General features: G+C 31.5%; 1 protein-coding gene across 1 annotated transcript in view; it reads right to left on the bottom strand.

Moving 5' to 3' along the window:
- Positions 1–20,643, bottom strand: part of LOC129988983 (dynein axonemal heavy chain 7-like) — a 197,138-nt gene that overhangs the window by 162,411 nt on the left and 14,084 nt on the right. Inside the window, exons 6-16 of the mRNA XM_056097281.1 lie at positions 18,425–18,568; positions 15,393–15,571; positions 13,573–13,708; positions 12,667–12,792; positions 10,767–10,973; positions 9,175–9,296; positions 7,669–7,879; positions 6,593–6,778; positions 4,508–4,708; positions 3,938–4,132; positions 87–208 (exon numbers count right to left, since the gene is read on the bottom strand). Of these exons, the coding sequence (XP_055953256.1) occupies positions 87–208; positions 3,938–4,132; positions 4,508–4,708; positions 6,593–6,778; positions 7,669–7,879; positions 9,175–9,296; positions 10,767–10,973; positions 12,667–12,792; positions 13,573–13,708; positions 15,393–15,571; positions 18,425–18,568 (1,829 nt within the window). The remainder of the gene's footprint in view (positions 1–86; positions 209–3,937; positions 4,133–4,507; positions 4,709–6,592; positions 6,779–7,668; positions 7,880–9,174; positions 9,297–10,766; positions 10,974–12,666; positions 12,793–13,572; positions 13,709–15,392; positions 15,572–18,424; positions 18,569–20,643) is intronic.

Genomic DNA, 20,643 nt, shown 5'->3' with positions numbered 1-20,643 from the left:
TTTTAAATATGGACGAGAGAGATTCATTTTGTTTTAAAAATGTCTTTAAAGGAATCTATTTCTTTCCCTAAGAAGCAATAGGTTACCTCGGAAAATATAATCTTTTCTTTTCCAGGTATGAATTCAAGCCTTTGTTTATTTTGTCGAGCATGTCGTTGCAATTCACTAAATCATTGTACACTTCTCGTGTGGAGGTGTTTTCCAAAACCTGCAAAAGAAAAAAATTTAAAAACCTACGCAATTCACAAGTTTTACTGTAGCAACCCCTCAATGTAGGTAATTTAAAATGATTACTTTGATTACAACGAAAAAAATAAATCAGCGGAAATTATTCCCCGTCGTTAAATGAAATTTAGTACATAGTTCTAAAGTGCACATTTTTATTAAATTTTAAAACAAATTCATTAAAATGTTTATCGTGTGTCGCTCTGAACTCACATATGTTTGTACTCAAAACCGAATAAAACTTAAATAAATGAAATTTTGTAAATGTTCCTGTGATTTACATTTGTTGTTCAATATCAAATTTTGGTTTCCATCTGCTAGAGGAAAAAACATTCAGAATATTTATTCGGTTTTCTGATATGCATATATTGACTGATTGCCTTTGCCATACTATGAAGCACAAAGCTCTCATGTGAGGAACTCTGAAAATAAAAATCCGAGTACTCGAGATGCTAGATAAAAATCGAGCACCTGAGCACTTGAGATGGGGAGAACGTTCCAGAAATTTTCGGGGAAATCCCTCTCGCTGCTTCTACCTTGTTAATGATGAAGGTATGGCTTATTTTTTCATGATGAAATGGTTTTTATTCTTATAGTTTATGGATTCTTTTCATATACTTTTTGAATTTGTATTTATATTTAAGATTTAACATTATAAGTAGACAATGTTGAATTTTTTTAAAAGTGCATCCATTTTTAAACTCTGCGATGTTTTAATTGATACCGTTGAATGCACAAAAAATATATTATCCTTCTTACAGCTTGGAATTTGCGTCAGTGCAATGGACTTTTTTTGGAATCTGAAAAATTCACACTGAATAATCCGCTAAGAAATTTCACACAACGTGTGAAAAATATTCTGCAGTAACATAAAAGCTATTGAAAAAAAATCTACTTTCTTTTCTTTCTATTATATATTTTTTTCTGTAAACATTGCATCTGATTGCATTTGCAAACATTGCTTTGTGAAGATTGGTAGATAGCGAGTCATCAGATACAAGACATTTGAGGCTTGTTTTGCCAGTATTGTTTGAATTATTATTACGTCGTAGTAATAATCATTAAGTAGTAATAACCATTATAACCCATTTGATGGTGAAATGATGACAAAAAGAGGAAAATTGAAAATTTAATTTAAATTAACAGCAAATATTATTGAAAATTCTACTTTTAGACTCAATGTTTGTGGAGATTCTAATGAATGACTTTCCGGTTTTCTTACCTTTTTCGAGTAACGGAAATTTCGGGACGTTCGGTGATATCAGATGAAGAAAAAACGCGAAGAATAAACCAAGCAAGAATCTGCCAATTTGAATTGGGGGGGGGAGCTGATAATGAAATTGCTACGTTAGTGGTAAAATATAAAAAAAAATTAAAATCAATATTTAGATATTCCTAATTGTGGAGCTTTGAGTTTTGAATCGGAAGTAGGCCGATTGGGAAATGTGTGTTGCCATCATTCACTTCAACTCCTTGAACTTTCCACCTGCGAGCTAGGCTACATTGTAAGAATTTTGTGCGTGAATGGTAGGCTTTGCAATGATTCTCAATTTACGGTCAGAAAGACTGAGAGCTCCATTTTGCACGTTGGGGTGTTGACGGGTCACAACATAGGCTCAATTGTTCATATACCACGTAGCCGGCGTACTGGCATAGGGGTAGCTCATCTTCCCCGTGATCAGAGCGTCCCGGGCTCAAATCCTGGGCATGGTTGTTCTTCTTCTGTGTTCTATCTGTGAGGTGTGTGAATGTGCCCCCTACTGTAAAACGGGGTTGTGCAAGGGAATGCGAAGCATGAAGTAGCTAAGTCATATTCTTGGCCCTAATTGACACTACTGATAAAAACAAGAGACGCTCACTCGGCTTAAATCGATGACAGATAACTGTCAGCAGGCTTGTAAAGTGCCATAAGTCACAACAACATTACTACTTATTCGAAAAATTATGCAGATACACCATTTATATTTAAAAGATTGCAATTTCCAATGAAACTAGTTTTCACAATGACCATCAATAAGTCACAGAGACAAAGTTTGGAAAAAAATTGATTATTAAGGAACCACCCTCCTTTCAAAATTTTGCATGTATGTATAAAGATTTCTTATTAAACAACGTTCCATAAGTAATTGCCTAATCATTGTGACAATAACTTTTGAGATGCATAGGCTATTATTTTCCCACAGAAACAAAACGTTTCTCGCTAATTTCCTTTCTGAGTCTATATAATTTCAAAATACTTTTTCTCGATTTCTATTTCCATCTTTCTGCATTTCTAATCGGTTCACTGCAAGTTTGTTTATTACGTCTTCGACAAAAAAAAAAAAAAAAATCTTAATACCGAATAAAAATTGGGGACAATTTCCTTCATATATATATATATATATATATATATATATATATATATATATATATATATATATATTAAAATACTTAGAATTCGGCAAGTGTTTATTCTCTGAACAGTAAATTTCTTTAAATATGATTATATATTATCGGAAAGATTTAACATTTTGCTTTTCAAAGAGAATGCTTATCATGAAACTAATTTTTATAGTGATCAAGAAATTTACTAAACGGGTGGCGTATGCCTTGCCAAGGCATTGCTGTCCAGATTTTGAATTATATGGACTACTTTTATCAAACTCAAGGTCCTTCCTTGTTTTACTCTACTCTTTGAAAAAAGACGAAGTCAATATCCTATCATGACACATAGCGAGACGATTATTAAAATAATATCTGTACGCATTGTGTGAGACATTCTCTGCTCACACTATGAATATATCACAAATCGATATATTTTTTCCCTGTTCCGAAGCTGATCAAGTAACCCTTACCTCATAGAGACTACAATCTATAATAAATAAATCGTTGCAATGAATTCTCTCTTTCACAGATGCAGCCATGAATCATTTTTGCAATATAAAATTATTTATATATATATATATATTTTTAAGAAATATAGTTTTAGTTTATTTATTATTTTGCACTTGTTTAGATCCATTATAATTATAAAAAATATGAGGAAGATGAGTTAACTGAAAGCAGAATTTTCTTCGAAATTTTGTGATTCCTAAGGAGCCGAGGGTGTTTACCTTTGCCTCATTTTAATTACCTTACTGATTCGTATACGCGAAAATAAAAATCCCAATACGTGTGAGGAATATAGAACTTTATTGGTGTGCTTAATTTCTGCTCTAAATTGACGGTGGAAACTTTTTTACAGAAACCCATATTAAGTTTTGGCACTCGAATCAGCTTTAGGCCCTAACTGAATTGCTTCGGAGACATTTTCTTTAAAGAAGAAAAAAAATTGATTTTTTTAATTTAATGATATTGTTTTTGTATTACCATTGAATTATATTGTTATCATGTTATTTGATTATATTATTTAATTATATGGTTATTATGTTATTACTGAACTGTATTAATTTATATCGGCAAAATTCTGTGACAAAGAAAAATAGGTTTTATTAATTGGATTTTTCTCCTAACGTATTAAATATTTTTCATTTAAAATAATTTTAATTTAAAGAAAAATTTAACTTTGAAAATCTTTCCCAGAATTAAATACAGGCTTTGAATGCTTGTTATCTTGCTTTGATGCTTCATATTATCTCTGATGTGATTCTACATAACTTTGAAGAAACTATTTATGAAACTCGTTGCAGTGTAGAAGACAATACAAGCAAAAATATGACAGAAAGATGCGTACGTTCGGCTTCTCATTGGTCTTCTTCATGATCTTCCTCCAGGTGGCGTCAACTGCCTGAAAGAGAGCGCCCTCTCGCGGCATTTGTTGCAGAATGTCGGCCGAAGAGAAAATGGGCTCCAAGTAGAGCCACTGCATCTGCACCTTCAGCCACTCGTCGATGGTGTCCTGGGTCAGTTTCAAGATTTCCTCCCACTCCTAGAAAGAGAGATTTTGTTTGTTAGTAATAATCCGGAAGTCACCGATTTCGAATCTCAGTCACTCTGCACACGGTCGGTACCCTCCTTTTCACATGGGGGCAGAATGTAAAAAGAAGGGTGGATGATTTTTAGAATCAGTTTAAAATGTGTGTTTGAACTGTCGGTTAAAAGGTAATTTTCTTGGAAATATAAATAAGTTGTACTGCTTTATTAAGATGTATGTCATATGATAAAAGAGGCGCATTTTATACAACTGTGCCTTGTATTCAAACCTCTTAAAATATGCATCGTTAAAATAGATGCAGGAAAAACTTTGCAATCACTTCGAATTATTGTATAACAAAAGAAATTTTGCAAAAACATGTTATCTTACTTTAATTTCCCCCTCAAATGGTTTGGCGAAAGGCGATCCTCTCATGGCCTGTGTCTTCACTATATTATCGTCCAGCAAGGTCTGGATGTCGTCAAGAGAGCAGAGGACATGCGTGTTGCTGTCGCGGTGCGGGAGAGTTACAAACTGAATCTCCTGCCATTCCTCCTTCATCTTCTTCAGGGCCCTCTCGAGACCCAGTTCCTTTTAGAGTGAGTTCATATCATTAGCATTTCCTCAGAGCAGAACAGGTAACACAGAATTTTTTTTAATTATAAAATTAAATCTACTTGTGATAAATATTTTTTTAGACCTTGCTCTTGTTTCTTCGTCCGAGATTTTTGAAATGAAATGAAAGGGATAGTCACTTGATGATAGGAAACCTCTCTTAACTGGAGAATGATAAAAGAGAAGGGAGATTCTTTTTTTTTTTTTTTTTTTCAAACACCTCTAAGAAGCTAGAGATAAATTTTGATGAATGCCATGTTCGTGAAATAATGCTTATAATGATCTATGATCCCAGTCACACATTTATCTGCTTTTGTGTATTTAAGTAAGTCTATCTGGCAACAGTCAGTGAAGTGCGCAATTAATAAAATATATTTAGTTCCTAATTGACACTTATTTTGCTTAGCTTGTATTTAATACCTTACAAAGTTATTACATATCGCAATAATTAGCCACTCTAAGGGTTAATGTCATTAAGCATATGTTAGACTTCTTCGGGTTGTTTTTTTTTTTTTCGCTTTTATCCTTTTTTCAAGAGTCATTTTTATCTTCCAAGTAGATAATGCAGTCATTGCACTTCTAGTTTTGGCCCCTAATTTCTCAACTGATAAATTATAGCCCAAATGGAATAACCATAACGTTCTCGAGACGCATCTTGATGATATAAAAATCCCATCCACAAACACTTCATGTGATTAGAGTTGTTTAAATCAATGAGCTTTGCTATCCGTGCAACTCATTAAAAATAAATATTGCTGTCGGGCAGTATTGTTGTTCAGAGTAATCATATTCACCATTGAAAAATTCCTTTGTTTTTTACTTGTATGTCAGAATTTCGGGCATCTTATGTTCATATTGATGTAAAAAATGAAAACACTATATATATTTTTATATGCTTCTAAATTAATTGTGGTTTAATAAATATTATCGCGAAGTTTCGTACAATTAACTTGCATTATTTTTATCAGCAGACTTCAATTTGCTGTAAATTTTTGGAAACCAGTATAGATTAATTCTTATTTAGAAATTCTAATTTTGGCATATCAACTTAGTTTACTCGTTAAAGCAAAAGTAAATAGACTATCAACAGCTCTAACTCTACTGCTAAATATTTTTGAGAAACAAGCCATTCATTAACACAAATTATAACAATTATCAACGTGATGCGTTACCACATGCTGAAATATTATCTGCATACATCTAATATTTTAAATGTCGATTCCTCGCAGATTTTCCTTCTCTTTCAGTGCGGGATTATGAAAAAGAAAAAAGGCGACTGACCATGCCATTTTCGTACCCCTAGTAGCACACATCTATTGTACAATATTTTATGATATAAAACAATATTCGCAATATTGTATAATATTATTTAATATTCTAAAATACGGTACAATGCAGAATTTCAAAATCAGTTTACTCCAAATCATCTACTATTTTGCACCACTGATACGGAATCAGAGCTTACCAAATTTAGTTATCAATATTCACAATATTGTTTAATATTGAATAATAAACAATTAATTTTTAAGTAATTTAATTAATACAGCTTTTTAAAACACACTTTTTTAGTGATCCATAAAACGTTTTACTTTAATTATTTTATATCTTTAGTTTATACTTCACAATTCCAAATATTAAAGAATTTCGAAATTAGTTTATTCCAAATCATCTACTATTTTGCACCACTAATATCGAATCAGATCTTACCAAAATTAGTCAACTAAAAATTAAGTTCTGAAAATGTTAGTACAGTAAATTATCCAAGAAAACGCAAAAGTGTTTCAAACTAGAACGTCGGGAAGTGTGTGAAATAAATTAAGAAGTCCCATCTTCGGCAATATGAATCTGAATCAAAATTACCCTGGTTGCTTTGGAGCTGATGGGAGCAATTTCATCAGTGAATTGGTGGATTTTCATCTCAATGAGATCCTTGAAAGTTGTAGATGTGTCTGGAATCACCTTCTTCCCAACTATTTCGGAGACCATTTTCCAGTGGCGCAGTTTCATTCCAGGATTGCACAGAACGACCATAGCAGGAACGAAACGCTGGAATTGGAAGAAAAATCGATTAATAGAAAAGCATTTAGGATCTATTTCAAAACTTTCACCATTCACAGACCCCATAGGAATGTGGTGCTTAACAAGACGATGCGTCAAATTTCATCCATCTGGCCATTTTTATTTAAAATCATTGGCTGAATTTAGAATCTCACCCTCATTTTAAGATAATAATTTATCGGTAGTAATTAGAATTTTATTAGTAACAAACTTAACTTAAATTATTAACCTAACTTAATTATTAAATTATTAACTTAAATTATTCAAAAAATAGCCACTTTCGCTCTAAGAATAAAATTATGTTGTATAAATTAATTTTAAATATAAATATTGAGTTCTAGCAAGGACTCGCTGAATGCGCTGATTTTCAAATAATGTTTTTGATTAGAAGGAGGCATATTCATTTATAAAAAATGCATTAAGCATTAACTTTCTTGATATGGTGTGTTTGAAGTAGTCCGTTGGACTTGATCCAATTTGTTTGACATTTCTAGAGCCCATGTTAGATCCTTTTTTTTTTTTTTTTAATCTTCTTCTATCTCTACATTATTCAAAACAATCACTGATTTAGTTATTAGTTTTTCTCTCTAGTTTTGAATTCAAACGAGTGTACAATAATTAATTGCAAGACTCTACATTAGAACTGGAAGGGATGTGCAACAAACATTCAATATTTTATTAGTCCAACTGTTGTGGCAAAAATGATAGAAACATGAGGGCGTGTATTATTAAGATGTAGACATCAACCAAATGAACACGTTGTTCATTTGGTTCCGATATTTTTACTTTAGTTCATGAAGCATAACTGTTGGACAGGAAGATATTTCACGCTCGTACTTATTGCGAATGCAGGAAAGATTCAACTGGAAGTGACATACGGCAAACTTCGTGATTCTCTTGATTATGTTATCAACGATTTCAAAAGGTGGGAGAGTTTCTTCTTTGACTGTATTTCTTTTCGATTCTTTCAGTTTTTCTTTCAGTATCCTTTGCAGGTCCTTTTTTATCTTGAAGGCCTCGATTTTATATTCTGAAACTTTAGTTTCAATAGTGGCAGCATCTAATTCATAAAATGCACCATCCATCCACCTAAATGAAAACACAACGATTAATTTAACAAGCTAAAAAGAAATATCGAAAGCATTCATTTTCAAAAATTATGAAATTAAAGAAAACGGGATTTTATCAGCGTTATTCCATGTTCTACAAATTTGAAATTTCTTCCGTAGTTGGTTGCGCATGTCAGGAGAAATTTGTTAGCGACAAAACAAATTCTTTTGTGCCTTGTATCCGTATAAGCAAAATTGGAGCTCAGAAACACGGTTTCTGTGGCCGGAAAGTGTTGACGGACAGAGTGCAAATTATGAAGTCATTTTTCCGCTTATAACTGACGCAATAAATCTGAACTTGATTTGCCAATTGTGCTCACATGCCTATAATTGAGCTTAATGGTGATTAGTTTCTTGATAAATTAAATTTCATATTCAGATAATATATAACTAATTAATAGTTTTAATCACGAAATCCAGAAAATTATTCTGATACTCGATGATGAGATTTATCTCTATTTCACTCACAAAATGTAAATGTAAACGAGCCCTTTAAGTGTGTACAGAGGGTTAAAGCGTTCCGTTTTTTCTTTTCTTTTCTTTTCTAATGCAATCTACAATAATTACACAAAATCGAATTAGAATAATTATTTTCTATTTTTTCAGTATCATCTCAATTTTTTGTTTTAGCAATCTAACCTCGTTTTAAAACAAATAATTAATAACATGTAATTTCTATCAAAGTGATATTTAATTATATACTATTACTTAAGTACTTATAACTAACCTTAATTACTGAATTTTCAGCTTATCAAATCTTGTCAACAGGGATTTTGGTCTATCGGGATATCGGCTGAAGAGATTATGACACGTTCAAACTGTCTATTGAAGCAACTCAGTTTAATAATAATGAGATATTTTAGTTTTATTAAATTTGACTGATTGTTTCATGTTTATAAAAAGGGTATTTTCACTACCTTCCGTGTGGACTACAGTTTTAAGCTATTGTGCACTTATGTAGTCTAGATGTAATGTACTTACTATTCTGATATATTCAGATACAGTATCAGTTAATAGTCCAATTTAATTATATCTTGATTTCATACCTAGTCATCTAGATTACATCTAGTCATAATTTTGGAGAAAAAAATTAATTACACGATTTAATAATATTTATACTAAAGAATTTCAAATTAAAGACATCAAAAGAATGTTAGCATAAATTTTATATAAAATAATTAAATTTATATTTAATATAAAAACAAACATATAGTTTTAAAAACTGTTTTTATAAAATTTTTGAAGAAAGAATGAGAAAGATGAAAATATGCATACTCTTTCTCAGCTTCATCCCAATCAATGAACAGCTGATAGAGTTGTATGAATGGTCCTATAGCGCTTAATATAGCCTCGACCTCGGGGAATGCACTCGGCGCCTGCTTTGCCAGTGCTTCTTCCTAAACAAGCAAACATATTTAGTAGAGATGCATAATCCACGATTTTTTGAATAACAAATAATTTCGCTATTTTTATTTTTAAATATGCGTTCCAAATATCTGTTATTTCAATCATATTATTAATTAAAAATTATTACTTAATATTAAATATAAACTTTATTAATTGTAATTAATACTTAATTTACTAATTTAAGTAACGTGTGATTGAATTAATTTATCTGTTTCAGCTTACTTCTTAAATTTGATTTTTTTTCAAAACTATTTATTTAATTTCTTTATTGGAGTAAACAATTTTAATCAAAAATTTGAATTAAATATATATATATATATATATATGTCATTTCTTTAAATTGTTTACTTTAGTTCTATATTCTACCAGCCAGCGCTAAACAGGCGCCAGCAGTAAACGGAATATATGCAAAGTCAAGTCACAAGCAATTAAAAAGGATTTGTATGGAATAGTGCATCATCAAATGCGAATATCTGAAAGTCAAATAACTCTCATGAAGTGGAGCGGCAACTTCACACTTTCCTGTAAAGTCATCGCTCCGATAAATTTCAGTGATATGCAATTCAATGATACGATAATTTCAAGAATAACCGGTCCGTTCACTTTTCAAGCCATTCACAGATTTCTGCTTTTCTCTTTCGTGCGAGAGCTTCTATTGGACAGATCGTATCGATTGTTACTTTCCAGTGAAGTCACCGCTCCGGTAAATTTCAGCGATATAGTATCGATTGTTACTTTCTATCGTGATCCAAAGCCTGTAATCGAAATATCACCAGTAAGATCGTATCAAGGATTTGAATCACACCCCTCTTTGAAAAGTATTGATCACTGATATTTATGACTTTTTGATATTGGTTACGTAATAACCGCTCTTTGGAACTATCAAATAATTTACCTGTTATGCCCACAAATGAAACTACACTCACTTATTGCACTGAAATCACTAAATACATATGAAACAATCACACATTCAACATTTCTCCTCCCTACAATGATTTAGTTATTCGTTGTAAGTACTTTGGTTTTATTATTTATTTCATGAAATGGAATGAAAAAAAAAGTTCTGTGAATTAGCTACACAATGTCTACAGTATTTTGTTAACCTATTGTTTTATTAAACTTAAACTTTAATAAAACAATGGGTTTTAACTGAAATTGAGGGTACTATATCAGAAATCTATAAAATATTTTACTCACGTTTTTACATTTACGAACCGACACTGAATTGAGAAAAAGAAATGTTGATAATAGAAATAATGTATAAATTTTAGTATAGTGGATTTAATTAATTCGATTTATCCAAATATTCAAATCAAGAAAAAAAAATTGGTCTAAAATTGACTCCATTAAGGAAAAACTTTTGAATTAAAAAGGCAGAAAAAAATTCGAATGTTTAACAAATATCAAAATGTACAATATTTTCTTTTTGCAATAGGAGAAAATAAAAAGCGAGGCTTTACTTCGTTTATCCAAGCTATGGCGGTTTCGGCAGCTTTCACCCTCTTCTTCAGCTGCAGGGCCTCCTTCCGATACTCCTGGATCATGGAGATGTCTCCCAGGGCTTCGAGGTCGCCAGCGTGCTCCAGCAGGTTCAGCAAGTCGACGCGTACTTTGCGGATCACGGCAGCCAATTTTTCCTCGAAACGGACTTTGGCGTCTTCTATCAGCTAACAAAGAAAGGATGGTGAGAACCAGATTCTTAAAGAGGCCTCATCATAAGTTAAGACGCTCTTTTTTCTGTTTGTATTTCCCATTCTCACCCAAAGGATGTAAAGTTTGCCACGCGTCGGTTTCAAGAAAACATTTTGTTGACACATATTTCACCCATTTTGAGAGGAAGTTTGGTTTTTAAATTACAAAATATATTTGCAGAAAAACATGAAAAGAACATAGATAATAAGGAAACAATGAGTAAATAACCGCTCAAATAAATAAATGAAATAATGACGGAAGCTTATGAACAATTATATGTAAATATCTAAACACAAGTAATAAAAAAAATTATGTGCACAAGCACAGATTTATAAACCACATCCAATAGGAATAAAGAAAAGTGAGGTGTCCTTTTCTGCGGGGAAAAAAGAACAAGGAACGAATAAGGAGATGCAGTTAAGGAGAGCAAAACATCCTTAATAAGAGATCGGAATTTCTATAAAAATTTTGGAGAAACTCATCCCAGAAATTACATTTTTACACCAACTTAAAATTCAAAATCTTATCTTCCCAACAATATCAGTTTCATTTCTGGGCAATTTTTTTCGATTGATGTTAAATTTTTTGTACAAAATTATCTTAAACAATTCTGAAATAAGGAAATTTATTGCTACTCCTTTTATGTGCAATGTTGAAATTTTAAACTTCTCTATCACTTGATTACTCGAGTGAGAGCCAGTGACATGATATGGAATTTTCCAGAAGAATCTACAGATCTAGGTTCTTAAGGGAGTAGGACCCTAATTATTACATTTTTAAAACTGTCTTTTTGTTATTAAATGTTTTGTTAAATAGTCTGCAAGTTCACTACGAATATTGGAGGCCATTGGTTGAGAATCTGTTAAGAATCTCGCCAAATTTCTCGCACAACTGTAAGACTAACATGAACGGGAAAAGTTATTACATAATCATAAAAATTTTAGTAGTATGCAGAGGAATGCTTAATTTGTAGTCCGAACAAGATTTGGAATGCATTTCTTTATAGCGCGTATTAAGGTCATTTGCGATAGTAAATCCAATCAGACATTCCTCTTCATTATAATAACCCCTGGTTTTAGAATTATAATTAAAATTTCCTACTACTAGGCTAAAACTATTGCAAAAATCAAGACGTGAACTCTACAATCATTCATCCGAAGCATTTATAGGGAGAAAAATATACGTTGCATGCACTTCTAATATGCAAATATATTTAGAATGCGCTTTTTTAGTGTATACAATAATCAATGTGGATACAATTCTAAAAATGCATCTCTCGAAACATAATCTGCAAGATTTCTCAACTTACATTGTGGCTAAACTTACATTCCAAAGGTCATAAATTATTAATTATTTGTTTAGGTTAACATCACTAAAGGAGTAATTCTTTGAATTATGGATTGCTTTTTCGTTAATTCATAAAATTCCCCGACTCTTTCGGAAAGGAGGTTGTGGCAAATACACACTCATAAATATATGTGCAACTTGAAGTATGTGCATAATAACTTACAACATTTTTTCCCAATTACTGTTTTTAGTACAGATGCATAATTAAAATAGAAAAGAAAACCTAAACAATTTGAAGAGAAGCATTTTGCGAAAAATTTTATAATGAAACTGTTGTTATCCAAACTCATTTAGCAAAAGCACGTGTAGAGAAATACTCACTTTAGAACACTGCTTGAAAACGGGCTTCATTCTTTTAGGCCATAAAAGGAGTTCCGAGTTAAGTTTCAGCTCTTCAGGTCCTAAAGTTGTGAGGTTCATTAAAACAATTGTCTTGGATAGGGCATCCTAAAAGAAAAATAAATAAAATGAATATAAATCCGAAGCACGATAATGTTTGAGGCTTGATTCGTCTATCTTTTACTTCCTCGTAAACAAAGAGAAAGCATTTTAACCTTTTTACTACTTTTGAGATCTCTGTCCATCTATTAATACGATAACTCAAAATTCGCTTTGAGGTGGACGGGTGAAATTTGGCATGAGATCTTTACACCAAATTTGTAGATTTCTCCCAAACTATGAACAAAATCCAATCAGAAAAATCCATCTGTCTTGCTGTTCGATTACAAGTGAATTCCATAATTAAAAATCCACAAAGAATAAGATGGAAAAATTTTGGCATAAAGGTTTAGCAACTAAAATATATACTTTTTTAAATTTTGAACAAAATCTGTCAAAGGATTGGCAATCTGTCTATCTGTACATTCGCATGCATGTAAACACAATAATTCATAAATGCAATGATTTTAATTAATGAAATTAGGTTTGTTATTTTATTTCTGAAATTGCTATTGTGTCAAATATTAATTATTAACTAAAAATCTAATTTTTTTTAAAAAAAAGTTTCTTGTCCAGCACTCACTGCGCAGTAGGTAATTACATGCCAAATTTGATAGCTCAAGATTCCCTACGTAGGGTTTTGAAATTTTTTTCACCTTACATCTACAGATCGAAAAGCAACCGATAAATATTAACACGTTAAAATAAATTCAAAGCATTTTTGTTTCAAGTTGGTTTTCAAAAATAAATAACAGCAATAAGAAATGGAATAATGGAAGAGAATCCTACTTTGACTTTATCCAATAAATCTTTAAACTCGTTTGCAAGAAGTCTATCATAAAGATCAATTAAAACGACCATTTCTTTAGCAGATGCCGGATTAGTTAAGAGCGTTTTTTTCAGCGCCTTGAACTCAGAACATAGCCTGCAAGTAAAAGATTTGGATTAAAAAATAACTTAAATATAGATATTTTGGTACACAAAGTTTGCAAAGCGATTTCGAGATTTTTATGCATCTTCACAGTTCAAACTTCTTCGAGCCCGAAAAACAGATTTTTGGAATCATTTCTGGGATTAGAAAGTACCTGAGATGAAATAAAAGTTATCAATTTATTTGTAAAAATTTATTGTACCGCCTTCATAATGGACTTCTGATAACGTTTTTGTCATTGACTCCAAGTGGTGACCAGGGAAATAAAAACTAGCATAATGTCACATAAGGTTGATAGGGAGTTTGTGGAGCCGCGTTTAATGAATCTTTGTCGAAAATTCACGAATGATAATGTCACTGTGAAAAGACGCATTATCGTAGTACAAAGTCTCTAGTTATTCCTCTTTTTGCTGCTTTCGATTTTCCAATATTGGAAATTGTTCCATAATGCCTCTAATTATTAAACGAATTATCACTAAGAGCTAATTCTCTAATCTGACCGACATTTGAGGATCACACGAAGTGATCTCTATTTTCTTAAAACCTTCTATTCCACTCTAACGTTCTTGTTTTCTTATCAGCAATTAACTTAGAAAGCTTTTGACAACATTTCAAATATCTTTGTCCAAAAATTGCTTAGTGGGGTGAAACTTTAAAGAATATTCTCTACACAATTAAATTTGTTATTTCGGAAAATCAACAGTGAGAAAATTCCTATCTCATTAAAAATAAATTTATTTTCAGACGATAAAAGGAGATAATTCCCTGACTATTGCCAGATGTTTATAAAAGTCATAAAAATGCTTGGGAAAACTTTCAGGCGATATTTACTATAGATGCATTTTAAATGGAACATTCTGAATGCAGAAGTCTATCTATAACTTTTGAAAGACAACAACTGGAAAACGCAATGTTCACCAGACTTGAAATTTGATCCGCGTCCTTTTCAAGAAATGTTCAGATATCTGCCAGATTAATAACGAAATTAGTCTGTGGTAAGTCTGCTTATATATGTGAACGCAAAACCGCATATAGGAAGAAATGAAGCGTCATCTTCCCTATTTAGAGGGATTCCTTGTCAACGGCAGTCTAGAGAAATATTTCCTTTGATAAGTGAGAATAATTGCTCACTCCAAAAATCACTTCTAAATAAGGAAATAATTTCAAGTGATCATTTCGAAGCGTCATTCTAACTTAGCTTTTCTTTCCATTCCGAACAGCAATGGATTCACTTATTTCTTTAACATTCGTTATTGATCTGTGAATTTTGGTTCAAGTAAATGAAATTTGATACATTATCAACAGTGCAGATTTGTTTTAAATGTTGGGCATTTTAATTCTCCAATGTACGCTACCGAGGCGTGAACAACGGTCATAAAATCAATTTGATTCTGATCATCCGCTTTACTTTCTCCCGATGTCCACCTTGATCCAAAATTTGATCCGAATTAAGAGTTGCAGTGTCACGAATGTAGCCTGATGTGTTTTTGAAATCACATCCAAGAGGGGGCTTTTAGAAATTAAGTTGGATGGTAGAATTTTTGGCATTCCCAATGGTTAGCCCTTCGCAACTGGAAAGGGATTTTTTTTTTATCGAAAGGGGGGAAATGCTATTTGAGTTATTCATATAAAGACATTTATACTTTGAAATTATTAGGCAAAATCTGTCATGACCTACCCTTCCTTTAGAGACCTCAGCATTCCACAAGCAGCAGCTCGTAGCTGATCAATTAAATTGTCGTGGAGCGCAATCAGCTGCGTTTTGAGGAAACTCAAGTCAATGCATATTAAAGGCAGTTCTTTCTGATTGCTGAGATTGTTCACTTCAGCTTTCCTCTCCAAATAAAACTTCAATTTCTGTGGAAAAGAGTCAATTTAATAAAATGAATTTTAAAAATACTAAATACACAAGCGGGCAATTTAATACCCCCCCCCAAGAAAAAATCTAGGCATGAGAACTTAACACATCAATAAATATTCTAATTCGAGAAACTGTAACAATATTCAAATATAATTAATTTTTAATATAGGTGATATATATGTTAAATATCCTTAATTATGTTATATATATGTTAAATATATATATGTTATATATCCGTTAACATATACTAACATATAATTTTTAATATATGTTAAATATCCTTATCATGCTTTCATTAAAATACGTGCTTTTATAGTTTTTGTTTCGAAATTCTGAGTTTTAGTAAATATATTATTTTCTACTTTTCAACACATTAATAAAATAGCGATTTTGAAAATATTTTTTTTATTTTCATTTACTCCTACATTTAAAGGTCTTATAAAATTCATAACGCATAAATATAATGGAGTCTACTTTTATATAATTCAAGTGACACCATTCATGTAGAATGAAAATTTCATTGAAATGAATTATTTTACTGATATTCAAATTCAAAAAATATCAAGATAATATATTGTTATCGAGAAGGCATAAATGTGCTAAAGTCTCTTTTACATGAGATAACCAGGTGAATTTTCGAATACTATCTTGTAAAAACATAATAAAATAAATTTAAATAAAAGCGTGTCAAAATTAGAGATAAGATTTGAAGCATTAACAAAAAGCAGACGTAGAAGCCGATTCAAATTTTAATCTTACTTCGCAGACATCGAAAAAGTCTTGTTCCTGTCGAAGAAAATCCTGAATTTCACAGAAAGTTTTCTCAGATAAAATATATTCAAATCTTTGAACTGGAAAAATATATGTATCATTTAATCATAATTGAAAACATTTAAATAATTTGTAATTTGTAGGAAAAAAATCTATATAAATTTATATTGTAAAAAAATTTCTTAAAATGAATATATCGAAAAGAATTCAGCATTTTTACTCTGGCTAGTGTGGTTTTCTTTTAAATAATTTTCCAAAATTTTATGAATGATGAGATTTTTTATGAATGATTTTAGGTGATTAATGAATGAAAATTCTCTGATTATTTTAAAACTAACTATAGTATTTTTGTACATATTAAGTAGAAGTCAAAATAATTTTCGTGAAATGTTACAAAATTGCAGCTTTTTTTCTTGTAGACTTTACTAACTATGATTCGTTTGGATTTCATTTCATTTTAACAGCATTCTCATCTTTCGAAAACAAAGAGTAATTTATAATTATTTTTTATAATTACAAGATTGGGGAGTTGGTCACTTCGGCAATGACATAGCACCAAATGATGATGTCGCATGTTTTTTCCATGGAAGCAAACTTTATTTCAAAAGAAATAATCTCAAACTCGATAAAACGCTGCAAGATGTATCTCAATCTGAATGGCGACTTTGTTAAAATTGATACCTCGTTATGAATTTTATTTTCATGTGTACGAAGAATACAGAGAGCAAACATAGCAATCGCCAAAAATAAATCTGACCTAATGTCAGATGAATTTTTGACCTCACGAAACAGAATAACATATTTTGTAATTTTGTCTGCCTATCTTTTACCTCCTCTGTTTGTGAAAACAATAACTCAAAAACGCATGGAACTACTATTCGTTTCAGTATCCTGAGACGACCACTTTCCGATGATTGTACCTCACTAAGGGGTGCAGTGAGGAAGGATGAGCGCATATCTGGAATTCTTCGTCATTCTTTGACCTTGATTTCCGCCCTATTAAATACTTTTTCGTACATTTTTTTTTTTCACTTGTATGCGACTATCGTGTCGCTTCTGAATATATTAATTTATTTTAATTCAGTCCGCGAGTAATCCGTGTTATGTAAACATCTTCTCCTTTCATCTTTCCTCTCCTCCCTATTTTGACGAATTAAACCCATCCTAACGCATGCGCAAAAACGCGGTAGGCTTTGGAAATCCATTAGCAAACAATAGACGGATTCATTCGACATACGATATTTATGTCGGCTCTCTAAATTTCTATCAAATTTTGGACAAATTGCATCCAGGAGAAATTTGAATATGTTTTTCTGTCCGATTCCTTGTGAATGCAACTATTCAAAGGCATAATAAGTAAAGGAATAAATTTTGGCAAATAATTTTATAGTCAGAACTGCTGATCTGTTCAAATCCTCAGAGAGTAGACCGATTTCCCGCTTGTATATTTGCGGGCATATGAACGAAATAGCTCAACATCGTATTGAATTAAATAAATGAAATTTGATATATGGGCTTTTAACCCGAATTACAGTTCCAAATCAAATTTTGCTTCCAACCATGCAAAATGCACACTTCGTCGTGCTTCGATGAATAAAATTTTTAATCAGATGAGCTGCGAACCCGCGGTTTTCATGCGTCATTCATCACCAGACAGAATGTATTACATATTTCATACAGTCGTACATACTTCATACATGTTGACACATTTTGTAATAATTAATGATCTTGCAAAATTTATAAATAACAGCACAAAAAGAATAAAATTTACTGTAAGTATCACAGAGATTTGTTATTTCCTCGTAATATTTCTGAATATAATCCTTAAGTTCATGTTTAAGAGTATTCATCCAAAATTCGGTAACAGCAACTTTCAATTTTGATTCGCTACTGTCTTCTTCTATCCAACACTGCATTGTTGGTATATTTGACAGAACTTGATTGATCTGAAAACAAACAATAACAGCAATTTAAAATCATTTAAATTAAGCTCGCCAAGGTCAAGAGTATCGCTAATTTAAAAAATGCATTTTTACTTGATCAAATATTTTCAAAAATGCATCTTGAAATTCTTCTACGGATGGGGCGCAAAGGATAACTGCATGAGAACCGGTCGGCTGCACTTTAAGACGAACAGAGAACGGTGCGGATTTTAAATGCTCGGACTTCAACTTGAAAGCATCCAGTATGAAATATAATGTCTGCAGAATTATATTGTGCACCTGAAAAATAAAATAAAAATCAGTTTAATAGATATGCATCTTCGATAATATCTTTTATAATGAAGATGCCACAATATGAATCACCCGACTAAATTGAAAAAGTACTTTTCGATAAAATATAAAATAAGGAGAAAAAAAACAAGGCCCGGACTTTATTTATTCTAAAATGGTTTTATTTTTATTATACATAAGATAGAATTTTAAATAAGCAATTTTGATAACACAAGACAGATGAAATCGGAAATATTAATATTCAAATCAGGAAAGAGTGACATATTTTTATTTTTAGGCAAAATCGCAATATATTTATTGTTTTCATTCTGATTCTGTCACTTTTTTCTCATTTGGTTTCTTGTGGCTTTACTATTACAAAGTTTTTCTATGTATCGTTTTTTAAGAATTTGTCTCTGATCCGAGTTAGTCACAAAATTTAAACTGCACTAGTTTCCAAAATTTGGGCTTTAAGTTGAAAAACCACTTAACTAACTTAAAAGTAGATATGAATTCTCAAAATTTAGAAATATTTAAGGAAGTTGTACATAAAGCTGCGAAGGTGCCATACATAAATATGATACATCTTAAAACCAAATATTAAAAAAAAAAAAAAAAAAAAAAAAAGGAACTGCCACTTGTTGAAGAGCGTACATTAAATGATTTCCAAATAGACTAAAGCTGAATTTGAAGCGATATTTGTCAGAAAACTATGATATAGAACTACAGCCGGATTTGATGTTGGCCATTTAAATACTTTAGGGAGGCTAAATAATATCTATCTGACCAGTTGATGGTAGCACCAGTCTCTAACTATTAGTTCATTTGTCGAAATGGTAATAGTGTAACTACTTAATCAAAGTAGCCAAGTGTAACTACTTAATCAAATTATTGGGGCTTGAGACTTAGTTTGTGTAGTAATACGGTTGTAACTCTGTCTCACCTTAAATTCGTGCTTTTCTGTGTGTATATGTGTGTGCGTATTTTTTTTCTTCAGAAAGGATAGCCTGACCCACGATACCATTGAAGGATGCGTGAAGAAAGACTGTACGCTAAGAAACGGTATCGCGAATCCCTCTGACCCCCCCCCCCACACACACACACACAGGAGGAGCTGAAAATCAGCCTCAGGATAAAGTGAAAATCCGTGGGAAACTGTTCTACCCACTGAAAAGTACTATTTTGCTTTGGAAATTGATTCGTGAATTATTTGCAAATGGAGAGAAACAAACACTAGATATCTTCCATATTTGTATGCAGGACGGAAGATACCGAGATAGTATTCTGTGTAAGTGGGGGGGGGAGTATCTTTAGGCAAACCTGTATCTGTTGCCTCATGAAACTCTCAGGTACAGCAACAACATATTGGGCTCGTCCTTATGCTGGAGTAGTAGACGCCTTATGATTTTTAACTTACAAGTAGAAAATGCACAATCGCACTGCTCGTCTTAAAAATAAATTTTATTAATCTTAAAAAGATGAGTACTTAGCAGTTAAACAGACTTTTAAAAATTAAAATTTTAAAAATAAATAAAAAATAGTCGATTTTCGTCATTTTTCTAATGATTTTTAAAATTGTTGCAGGATAGGAAGACATAGATCAATTTTATTAATCTTGTTCCTCGATACACTTCTCAATTTGTCCGAGATATGGGGAAAGAAAAACTGATATTTTTGGTCCATTCTAATGTGTAGCTCTTTTGCACATTCCGCTTTCGTTGACATAAAATATGCGACTTATTGGAGTAGAAATTTTCTTCAATTCCCTTCAGCAATCTCAACTAGCCAGAAGTATATTTGATCACTTAGTGTGCTTCCTCTGTTTCCATGCATTTCGAAATAAAAAAATTTTTAATATGATATTTGGAAAATTTTAATTGCTGCTTATACGATGAACTAATCAGGTAGTTGTAAAAGGCGACTTCTAATTTAATAAATGTACACAAATTTTGATTAGCAGGTTAATTATAATGGATGGAACACTAATTAAGTTATTTATTCATAAAATTTTATTTAAGTTTTCATTTAAATCATTATTTTAATAAAATCAGTATGATTGTTGAATTCCATCAAAATAAAACTTA

The sequence above is a fragment of the Argiope bruennichi genome, chromosome 10, assembly GCF_947563725.1.
Source record: "Argiope bruennichi chromosome 10, qqArgBrue1.1, whole genome shotgun sequence".
Classification (NCBI taxonomy): Eukaryota; Metazoa; Arthropoda; class Arachnida; order Araneae; family Araneidae; genus Argiope; species Argiope bruennichi.
Note: the sequence above shows the minus strand (reverse complement) of the source record. Positions and strands in the feature narration are given on the sequence as shown.